Source organism: Rissa tridactyla, chromosome 4 (genome assembly GCF_028500815.1).
Source record: "Rissa tridactyla isolate bRisTri1 chromosome 4, bRisTri1.patW.cur.20221130, whole genome shotgun sequence".
Lineage (NCBI taxonomy): Eukaryota > Metazoa > Chordata > Aves > Charadriiformes > Laridae > Rissa > Rissa tridactyla.
In genome coordinates, this window is record NC_071469.1 from 41084013 (window position 1) to 41095852 (window position 11840).

Consider the following 11840-nt stretch of genomic DNA (forward strand, 5'->3'; position numbering starts at 1 on the left):
TCTATTATCATGTCAGATAGAGGAAATGAAATACAACAAAAAATGACACTGACTGCATTTTGACAGTCCTGTGCCTTTTTATTCTCACTTCAGTTTTCCTCCTGACCTCAACATTTCAAAAATCAAGTGGTGAAATGAACCTGAATTCTAGGAATTATTACCCCAGAACAAGTACATGTCCACTATCCTTACACTAGTTTTAAGACTGAGACTGAATTAAACTTTCTGTTAAAAAGTGTATTTATATTAAAAAAAGATGAAAAGTATCAAGGCCAATTAGAGCCAACAGTGTGCCAACAGTTCTAAAAGGCAGACACTTACCTAGCGAGGACTGAAATGAGGTCTGAGAAAAAGTGATCCACCAATAGATGGCAATAGCCCTTCATTAGCCAGCTAAGGGTGCATTAAAATCAGCTAGTAGCAGTAGAGATTTTTCAAGCATCAGGCTTAAGTGCCAGAGAGGATGCAGGGTCTGCCCTCAGCTAAGAGGGAATAACAAAGACCATGTTCCACAGTCTGCAGCACAAGTAGGGGCAAACTGGACCCAGGATTCTCATGATGGCTCAAGACACGATGCGCTTACACCAGGGTTTGGGAAAAGGAGAAGCATAACAAAATTGAAAATGTTGTGCTAGCCAAAGAATTCCCTGTTCCCAAAGAACCTTCAGCTGCTGATTAAGGACACCTTCCAGATCCTTAAGGGACTATGGAAAAGACTTTTCGTGTGGGGCAGGATCTCGCTTATGGCTTCTATTCTAAGGCATTCACAATGCAAACTCTCGTGAAATCAGGGTGCTCTTCCTTACTTACCTCCAGAGAACACTTTTGTATTGCCACTGTTGAAAGCTAGGCAGAAGATATTAGAGTGATGCTCCCCTTTCAGCTGAACTGGTTTAACTCTTGAATGGATGGCTTCTTCCATATGCCAAAGTAAGACCCGACGGTCATCCCCTCCTGGAAGAAAGAAAGAAAATGTGCATTACTGCCCGAGCCATGTGTAAACTGATGACAGACAAGTTATTTAACTCTGCAGTTATTCATAAAAGGCTTTGATTAAACCCTAATTAGCATAAAAGAATTTATACCTTGCAAGAGTTTGGATATATAGACACACATTTACATTAAGATGCCATGCAGTCAGCTATTCAATTAATATTAATGAAAACAGAGGAATCAGCAGGAAGAGTTTGGATTAAATAGCTGCCATTCTGCCAACACATAGTGACAACCTATAGCAACATGGAGACTCAGAATTTTACTGCTATGTAAAATTCTGTGGCAAGTTGTAGATGAACTACATGCCAAATTAACATATTCAAGTTGGCAAAATGCTTCTACATCAACTCCTGGTTGCCAGCATCGCTTATGTTATTCTGAAAACAGGAACTTTTTTTTTTTCCTCTTTCACCAACAACTGTATCTCCTCTAGTAGTCTTCACAAAGCCTTCACAGCATAGGTTGGCTACAGAACTGACCTGTGGCCATAAAAAAATTTTACTGAAGCACTTGGAAGTCTTCAGCATGCACAGTTATGTTGTGCTTCTAGATCTGTAAAGGTTAAGATAGACGCTTCCAAGAAACTTCTGACAAAGAGAATAAATGGGGAAAAGAAGTTCAACTCCCTCTTGCTTTACAGCTTGCTGTACTTCTAATTGCTTGCCTAGGTGCAGTCCTCAGTTCAGAGCTTTATGCACAAATATATTTAAGTGACTCCTTCTCTGTCTGGTAAACAGTCAGATATAAAATTAATATTAGACTCTGTTCGTGCTTCAGTTGCATCAAACTATTGTTTATTAGGAAGAGAAAAAAATTCACGATGCTATTTTATTGGACAGCACTCTCAACATCAATTTTGGATGCCTGTAAAAATCTGAATAAAGCTTCTTCAAGTCAGACTCAAAATATTTTTGGTATCTGTCTTTAATAAAAAACGAAAGAGAATGGCATCACAAGTCAAAAGCGCCACATGCTGATTTTACTGCTTCTTTGCACGATCAAAAGCATAAACTCGGCACCTTCTGAGCTGCTATCCAGAAGGAAAAAGGCATGAAACAGAGACAAAAGGAAACTGAAATTAATTGGTCTGCGGTTTACTTCAAGAAGAGGTAAATGCATAAATAGAATTAATGACTACTGTTAATCAGATTTCTTAAAACTTTTCACATCATATGATGTTATTAAGAAGTTTTCCCATGGAACTGAGTTATGTCAAACATGCTTTAAGTTAACAGTCTCTCAGCCTTTAAGTCTCCTAATAGATTTTATGACAATCACTTTGATAGACAGTACAGCTGCATGTTACGCTTACCCATGCTCCATGAAATTAATTGTGTATTCCTCCTCCTGATTTTTTACTTTACAGAGCAAACAGGAATAACGATAAAAAGATTTGTGATGCATTTGATAACTACCGGGAATAAGAGCCAGATATGATGGGTCCAGAAAAACTCACAGTAATTTATGGTCAACTAAACTGACAGGACCTTAGATTCCTTTCTGTCTAGAAATAGGAAAGTTGTATTTGCACCCTAGTGATTGCAGATGAGCTACTAATAAAGAGGCACAAAAATACATGACTGCTGAAACATATGACCGTGTTAGTCACACTAAAATCAAAAAGTGATTGTCACACTTAAAGTGGTTAGTTTCCAAAGCTGCCAACAGACAGGTCTCAATGTTATCACTACCTGGCAAACAGTTTAAGCAACATTTAAGTTTGGTGAACACCAACATTGCTTCTATCAGACTGTATTTGTTGCCTTTCAAGACTTCTGGAAAAGACATTTCAGGGCAAAACATAGTAACATGCTGCTGTTAATTGTTACCATAGCAAACCAATTTGCAAAACCACTGCAGTAAGTCTACACATCCTCCTACTTTATAGCACAGCCATCTAGGTGTCTCACTTTAACAGCAAACTATATTCATTTCCACTACACACCTAGTCCAGATACGAACAAAAATAATGAAGATATCCAAAGACAACAAACATGACTGGCTTCTAGCATACATATAGTATGGTAGGAGTGGAATAAATTGCAACCTGTGCAGAAAAGTCTTTGACAGTGTTACAAGTTGCCATTAGCTTCTTTTTTTATAAGTTCCTATACCTTACTGCCTGTTTCCTCTGCCTCCAGCTTAGAAACAACTCTTCCTACTGAATCCAGTTGTCTCTCTCTTCCCAGACACCTAGATCTCCATGAAATTTTGGTACAAAGGGCCCCACTATTGAGTATGCACTACAGCAGTTTGAGAATTATGTTTGCCTTCGTGGCAACTCCAATTCAGCTATTCCAGAAATACTTCTGCCTTAAGGCCAGTTCCACCAGAAAGAAAAAGCCTTAACAACGTGTCCAATCACAGAGGAGGATTTGTGGCAGAACGACATTTTACCAGTCTCTACATCCTCATATAAGAGAGCAAGAAGCATTAAGTCACAGACAAACGCACCCAAGAAAAGACAAGTCTTATGTGACTGAAACCGGCAGAGGTGCCAACCAGCAAATGCAATCTGCACTACCACAATCAGACTCTTACAAGTTAGAATAAGAGGGAAGAAAGGAGGGAGGTACACACGTATGGACAGGTATACAGTGAGACAGCAAAGAAAGTGTGAATATATAGACCTTTTACACTGTAGAGAGGAACCAGGATTCATCAGACACAAAGTGCATTCACATTATGCAACATAAGTTACAAGTCTGAGAATTATAGGAAACTCCAGGCCTACGGCATACGTTCTGTACAGTTGATTACTGAATGCAGATTAATTAAGATGCTTTCAATTTGCAGTGGATTTATTGTGCACATACACCAGTTCTACCACATGTGAAGCAGAAGCCACTCAACACTTTTCAAAAAGTGCTGGACCCACTGCACAAACTCATGATAACTCCCAATGCTCCCCGAAAGAGAGTAACTGTGTATGGCAAGGGTATGATCTTGACACGATACAGAGCGTATATCAACAGCAACAGGTTTACTACACATCTGGGAAACCTGGATATATGGCCTCATATGAAAATACCTTAGCCACCAAGGCTCCACATGTGAATTTTCTAGAAAATGAAGCCCCACATACAGTCTTGAATTTGCAATTTTTCAGTTCGTGGTGTCAAAAGTAATAAGTTTGACATCTATGCAGTGGAAATAGCCTCCCTTCTATCTTATTTTGCTGATTCTGTTTAGGACTACATGGCTGACAATTTGAAAAGTAAAAGTTGGTGTGACCCAGCTAAGAATCATACAATGCCATTCTACAGTTACTTTTCAGAAGGGAACCACATTTCAAAAGATTTAATTAGTCAAGTACTTCAGTGTTCATTATGGGTCAAACCTGCTTTTACACTCAAAATCAAAATGAGACAGGAAGAGAAGTCAGACCAAAGAAGTATTTGCGGTCAGAGAAGCTGGAAATTTTATCACTTTCCCATATTACTTTTGATGTAGAGAAGAGCAGCATTCCGACTTTTTTTCCCCACAAGCACACATGGATGAAAAATACATGAACACACGTTTCCTCCCTGCCCCAAGTTACTGGAATACTTTGTTAATGCTTTGGGCCCTCTGACTAATGTTGGAGAGAGACACAGACAGGATTAAGGAATTCTACACTGAAGATATGTAACACAACATATCTAAAAAGACAGCTTGCATTTAAAATCTTGGGATAGTTATCCTGAAATAAGATTCTTAAGTAGACAAACACTTTGTGTTCACCCTTGACAATCTTCCAGCTCCCGTGGATCCAAAATGGACCTCCCAGAAGAATTAAAAGTGCCTTGTCTTCTTCACAGTTTGCCTGCTTCAGAATGGTTTCTGCATGCTGCCTACCACAAGACTGTTGGGGGTAGGGGGAGGGAAGAAGGGCTTCTCCCAAAAAAGTTCTTTCTTTTGTTTTCTTTTGACTTGGTGGGGGTTTTTTGGTGGTGGTTGTTTCTTTTTTAAAACAAAAACAAAAAAAAAAAAAACACCAAACAAAACCTGACAAACAGTATAGATAGAATATGCCTATTCTAGATAACTGAACAGGTCCCAAATGACTCAGCATGGCATACATTTCAGCACAAACAGTTCACTGCCTCCACAGTTCCGAAACCAAAGCATTCTAGTTTTGCCCTGCTTTTGGACTAGTTCTTCCACAAAAAGGTTTCCTGATCTGGTTAGCTTTTAAATAGGTAATCACTAAATTTATACGCAATTAAATTTGGAAGAACAGTCTACCTCATAGTAACAGTGGTCTACCTGCAGTCCAGGACTGTTCTTGTTAGTCCTAAAATTATTTGAAGGGGGCCAGAACATACCCTTGCCAAAAGCAAATCTAGCCTAAACAGTATCTGCATAGCTCATGAAACACACCTGAGCTCTTGTGTGCTAACAGAAGTACTTCAAAATCATAGCAGTCAGGACTTGAAAACTGCAGTTTTAAAATGCGTTAACCTCGCTGATTGTACACAAAGCTCAAGACAGCTACTCTTTGTCTGCCATATACCAGGTCCAGTCACTAAAGAACCTACATGGCAAGTGGACAACACTTCTAAATCATAACATAAAAGATTAATCCTATTGCTTGTATCTACTCGAGAAGTTGCACGAATCACAGAAAGTGGGATCAGACTGTATTTCAAGAAGTTGATCACTTAGTTGACCCCGGCCACAGGCAAAAGGCCAGACTGCATCAGAGTTATTTCTAGCAGATGTGTGTCTAGTTTGTTCTTAAAAAACCACCACTGAGGTAGATTTCACACCCTCCTTAGGCAGCCTATTTCAGTGCTTCATTATCCTTGCCATTAGGCAGATTATCCTAATATCTAGCCCAAGGGTGCAGTTTGACGTTACATATAATCCCACTCCCCCATGCCATGTGGTCCTGCTATTTTCCCTGCCATTGAATTCAGTGGTGATGCAGCCAGAGGGGGAGTAAGTTAAAGAAGTTGACCTGACAGAAAATCAACTGTCAGACAAACCACCTCTCCCTCCTTATTCCTTCCCCATGTTCAGATGCTTCCATCATACCACCTATAAAAGTGCCACATTACAAACAAGGGAGAACGGAAATAAGCATAAGATCAAAGAGCATCCTAAAAATCTTTCTTCCTGTAATTTAAGGACATTTCTTTGTCTTATTCCCTGTGGACAAAGAAGAGTTTACAACTTTATGTAATAGTAAGTAAAAACACTTTCATGCAGCTTAAGACTTGCATCTCAGCTTTTCTTTCCGTAGACTAAATGGACCTCTTTCTTTCAGTCTTTCATTTTCCTAGACCTCTGATCATTCTTCATACCCTCTTCTGAACTTCCTCTAGTTTGGCCACATCTTTCTCAAAGTACAGTGCCCAAAATTGAGCACAGTTCCACAGCTCCATCTGAGGCCCCAACAGCACCAAATAAAGCAAGATTACTCCACATGCTTTACCATGTCTGATGATATTTATTTTGTGATCTACTATTACATTTGGATCCTCTTCTATACGACTATGGTCTAGTCTCCATAGTGCATTTGTAGAGTTGACCATTTTTATTCAAATGCTGTAGTTTGCACTTGTCCCTATCAAAACACAGGACATTTTTTTCCAGGAAATGTCTCTTAATTAACCTTAAATTCAACTCCTATCCTCTGAAATTATTGCTGTCTTTCCTGGTATCATCCTTAAATTTTATAATTTCTTAGACACTAATGAAAGCATTGTATAGTAACTGGACCTAAGACTCCTCCTCACACAGAATTCTGTTTGATACAAAGAGACCAAGATAAAGACTGCCCTTCTTTAAAACACACTTGATACACAATCCCCTTACTTCAGAAGGAATATTCCACTACCTTTGCTAAAGTCACCTCATTCCCCTGTTTTAGGCTCGTGCTCCTTCAGATTTACATGGCAACCAAATGACAGATTGATTTCCAGTACTTTCTTGCATCCCTACAAATTTACGATTATAGAAGAGCTATTAATTTTTGCATTATCTGGTGAGGGAAAAAGAAGCCAAGGAAAAGAACATATGCATGGATTAAGTAAGTCTCAGATTACAGTACTCCTCAGAAGTTATCTTGCAAGTGCAGTTTAAAGTAGGGAAAAAAAAGTGGGAGGTTCTGATAAAGATACTCATGTTTGTAAGAGATAGCAGCCATGAAAAATGACAGTCAGATAAACAAACAGGAAAACACTTCCACCAAACTTGAGAATGGGAGAAAGAAAGTCTACAACACAGACTAAGTAAAAATGATTGTTAAGAAGTTAAACTGCAGAAGGAGATGCTTGGCATATCTGAGGGAAAAAGTCAGTTGCATATCACTGCATGGTGAATTTAGTTTCCATGTACGGATAGCCTTGTGTTTCTCAAACTGTTAACAGAAAAATACCACCACCTAGTATATAACGTGTTACAAAAACACATTTTGTCCAATGAAATCTTTCAACTCCATCCAGCAGCTAGTTTTAAGTAATTTCAGCCCACTTACACATTTCTTACACGTTAAGCTTTCCTCTTCTCTTGTGTGATTCTACAGATAGGTCTTTTCTACTTCTCACAGTGCATCTTCTCCCAAGTATCCACCTCCTCCTTCCATTTCTCTCAGTTTTCTTTAATTCTTGTTCTTATGCCTGTCCCTTCTTCTAGCACTCCTGTCCCAAAAACATTAGTGTCTCTGTCTTTCTCCCCGTCTCTAAAGTGACACTGTGGAGTTCCACATAGGTACAGCAAAAGCCTACAAACTGGGCCCCAACCCAGCTTGACCTCAACTTTTTTACTTGAAAAAGTGGTTAGGAACAAAATTAATTACCATTAAATGTGTAACCTCCACCACAAGATTTAAAGAAGTTAAAATACCAAAAAGTTTCAAACATGCTTTCAAAAGGCCTGCTGAGGCTTGTCTACACTGAAGTTCTCTCCAAAATCCTAACAGGAAAACTATCTGGAACTGTAATATAAACCCTGTTTAAGCAGTTTGAAATGTTTACTGAAACAGTAATTGTTAGTCTTACAGACTTGCTTCTGGGAGATACATCCAAAACAAAACAAACAAACAAAAAAGTGGGACACATACCCAAAAAAACCATTCCAGCCAGGGCTGATGAGAACAGCACTAATTTGGATGCAGGCTAGCATTTAAATAGCATCAGTATAGCCACTATGAATGCACTGTATCAGCTGTACATAAAACAGCTCTAATAAGGTCTAAGTTGGTAACAAGTCAATTAGTTAAAGCAGACTCCTCTAGGTGAAGAATATACATATTACTTAAGACTGAAAAGACTGCTTTCACTCTCCCTTTTCACAGACTCCAATATCCCTGTTAACTCTCTCAGCTGCTGTAAGCACAGATGGAAGCATCTAACATCTCATCCTTACCTCAGCACACTGACTATTTTGAGGGAGGAGAGACCCACATGCCATCTATTCTAAGGCTTTATCTGCATTTGGAAGTCTTCTGAAGCAACTCTTCTAGAAAACTTCAGACTACAGTCAGCTTATACCCTTCCTGTATCCTTCATCTGAGCACTCCTTCTCACTGTTTTTTCCTGCTTTTGCTATTTCTCAGTTTCAAGATTAAGCATGACCTTAAAAAAAGAAGTGTTTTGAGCCTAATTTTAATGAGGCCTGGACTTATAATGGCACGAAATTTAACAAAGTATCCATAGATCTTTTGCCTTTTAATTTCTTATTCTTGATTGAAGAACAAGGCACCTGCCTGGTGTTGCTACGTCACATAAAGCATTCTAGATATGGCCACAGCATGGCCACAGATAACATAAAACTTTGTTAAAAACAGTTACCATAATTAGAGCTTTTCATTTTCTCAGGGCATCAATACAAGGTCGGACTTAAGGTAGTCTGTTATTAATTATCCCAAAGTTGTGCACTGCTAAGACATGTAACTTAAACATCCTCTTCCCACCCCTGCCTTTTGTTTTTCACTTGCTTCCTAGTCATTTCATTAAATTTAGGAGAGTAGGACTCTATCACCATTTATTTCCTATATACAGAGGAAAAGCTTATCCCCTTTAAACATTCTGCAGCTTTATGAGGAGTTAGGAAATTGACATAGAACTAGGAATTGACATTAGGAACCAGACATAGTTTGGAAGCCTTCCTTTTACCTAGGCTTCTTTAGATGTTCACTTTATAGGAAATCTGCCTCTGTTCTCTCACTGCACCTACCTTGACTCAGGCAGTTTGGACAAAATTAATTCTTACAAGTCCCTTACAGCCCTCAGCTTTTTATGCTTCTACCTAAAGAATGGATGTCAACACAGGCGGGTTCACTGATGGTATGACAAGACCTGAAGTGTCTCCTGAGGCTTTCTTGAGCAAGAAGAACAGAAAATACTGATGGTGTTTCCATCACTTACTATAGAAAATAAAAAAGCAACAACAGACGCACTTGAGCTCTCCGTACCACTTTTAAGTAGAAATACCTAGCACTACTTAATACTGGAGAAGGACCAGTACCAACCAGTATGCCAAGTTTAGCACATCTGGGAACTTTAGAATAGATGAATCAGCATTCCCTTCCAAAATACACATATGAATATACATATATACGTGTACATAAATATATGTATATTCACAAGATAAATGGATGTGTATCTCCAAAGCTGCATGTGTATGTAGATAAAAGAATCCCTGTTAGTAACACTAGAATCCTTCATGTAACACTTATTCCAGAATCACCGGACTTACGCTTTTAAGTTTCCTGAGGTAAGAAAGTTAAGTTTAAGAAGGTCTCAGTGTATCAGCTTCCACTGCATAAGGTGGTTTTAGTCTGCCCTTGCTTAAAGGTAACCAAGCAGCCATAATAACTTTTTATTGAATCCCCGTGTTATTTCTGGAGTTATTACCAATACCTTTGTGTGACAGAGGCGGACTCTGCCCAGACACCACAGCAAGGCACTGAGCAGCCCGCTCAGCCATGCCCCCATCACCTTCCTCAGTAGCCCCTGTAGCTATTTACAGCCCACCAGAGGGTGGCCAGGCAAACCCAAGACCCCCTCTCCCTTCCTCCAGCCCCTCTGGCTGGTAACCAGGCCGTTACCCCCCGGCAAGCAAGGAGACCGCTCCACACAAAGCTGCTACGGCCCCATGCCAAGCAGCTCTGCGATACCCCCGAGGGCCGTTGCCCCACAGGACAGGGTAGGGGCCCTCCCCGCTGCAGCCCGGTCCCGGGGGAAGGCAGGGCAGGGGAAGGGAGTGAGGGCCTTTCCCTCCAGCCCGCTTCCCCGGCGGGCGGGACGCGACGCCCCCCGCCCGCGGCCTGCAATGGACACCGCGCTCAGCGGCCAGGCCGCCCGCGGGGCGGCCCCTCCGGGACTGGCAGTCCCCCTCCCCGCCGCCCCGAAGGGCTCAGCCCCCTCGCAGGGGGGCGCGGGGTTCCTCGGCTCGGCGGGAGAGGAGCGCGGCTGTCCCTCCAGGCCCGAGCCCTCAGGGCGCTGCGCCGTGCCCCGCCGCGGGCGGGATAGGCCCTCGATTCCCCGGCCTGTCGCTGAGAGCCGCCCGAGGAGAGCGCGGCCTGCAGCGCCCGGCCAGGCCCCGGCCTGAAGTTGCCTCCTTCCCCCGCCGCCCCTCCGAGCCCGGAGGCGGGGAAGGAGGAAGAGGCACCTGCGCCAAGCGCTGCCGAGGTGGGGGCGGGCGAGCAGCCGGCCGCCGAGCCCCGCAGCCCCTCCCCGGCGGCGAAGGAAGGGGGGTGCAGAGCCGTCCCGCGTCCCCGGTGTCGCAGCTGATGTCAAGCCCTCGCCTCCCTCCTACCTGACAGCATCCCCCCACCCCCATGGCTCCCTCAGCCCCAGGCAGGCAACGTGGGGAGGAAGGGGGGCTTGAACCTAAAAAACATCACCACGGAAATAATCCCCCCCCCTCCCCAAACGCGCCCTGCAAGGGGAGGAAGGAGGAGGAACAAAACAAAACCCTGCTCCCCTCCCCCAAAAGAAGATGGGGGGAGGGAGGGTCCCAAAGCGACCAGTCCTTAAATTAAACCGATCCGGTTCCCCGCCCGACACCGAGGGGGGCTGCAACCTCCCCCCGCAGCCAAACTCCCGCCCGCCCCCCCGGCTGAGCCCCGCCGTCCCCCGGGGAGCTGGCCCAGGGCAGGGCGCTGACAAATGTCACCCGGCGCCCACAATGCACGCCGCGGGGTTGTGTCCCCTCCCTCGTCGTCCCCCCCCAAAAAATAATAAAATCCCCTTTTAAGAAGAAAAACCCGCTAGCCAGCAAATAAAGGGGCACCCCCGGCTTCCACCCCCCGCGCCCTGGAAACACTCTCGTAAAAACTTTGTCCGGGGCTCCCCCCCAATAACAGTAAAATTTAAAACCTGTCAACCATTTTAGATCTCTACTTGGGAAACATTATTCCCGGGCACCGGTGGGTTTGAGGAATGACTCCGAGCGCCGCCGCGGCTCCCCTTCCCCCGGGCCGCGGGGGAGGCGGCCGAGGAGGAGGAGGAGGAGGAGGAAGATGCTTTCTGGGGAGGGGGCGAGGGACGGGGAGCGCCGGCTTTACCTGAGACCAGCCACTGGCCTCCATTGTTGGAGAATTCAATGGCATTGACACAGCCGAAGTGGCCCAGGAGGTCCTTCTTGTAGAGGTTCCTGCAGCCCCGCAGGCGTCTCCGCTGGAAGTCCTGGGTGAGCAGGGGGTCCCCCTCCAAGCCCCGCTGGGACAGGAACCCCACCACCGACCGCATGCTGCCCCCCCGGCCGCCTCTCCTCTTCATCCTGCCGCCTGCGCCGCTCCCCGCCGCTCCTTCCCCCGCCGCCCCTTCCCCCGCCGCCGCCTCCCCTCCCCCGCTTCCCCCCTTGTTATGGTTATGATGATTTTTCTTTAGCCAGCCATGGCAGAGAGGTGT

At 43.8% G+C, this 11840-nt stretch overlaps 1 protein-coding gene across 1 annotated transcript in view; it reads right to left on the minus strand.

Annotated features, from left to right (window-relative positions):
• DCAF5 (DDB1 and CUL4 associated factor 5) overlaps positions 1–11735 on the minus strand; it is a 75618-nt gene extending 63883 nt beyond the window's left edge. Inside the window, exons 1-2 of the mRNA XM_054197900.1 lie at positions 11495–11735; positions 811–954 (exon numbers count right to left, since the gene is read on the minus strand). Coding sequence (XP_054053875.1) covers positions 811–954; positions 11495–11708 — 358 coding nt within the window. The 5' untranslated portion in view covers positions 11709–11735. The remainder of the gene's footprint in view (positions 1–810; positions 955–11494) is intronic.
• Between the last annotated feature and the right edge of the window lie 105 nt (positions 11736–11840).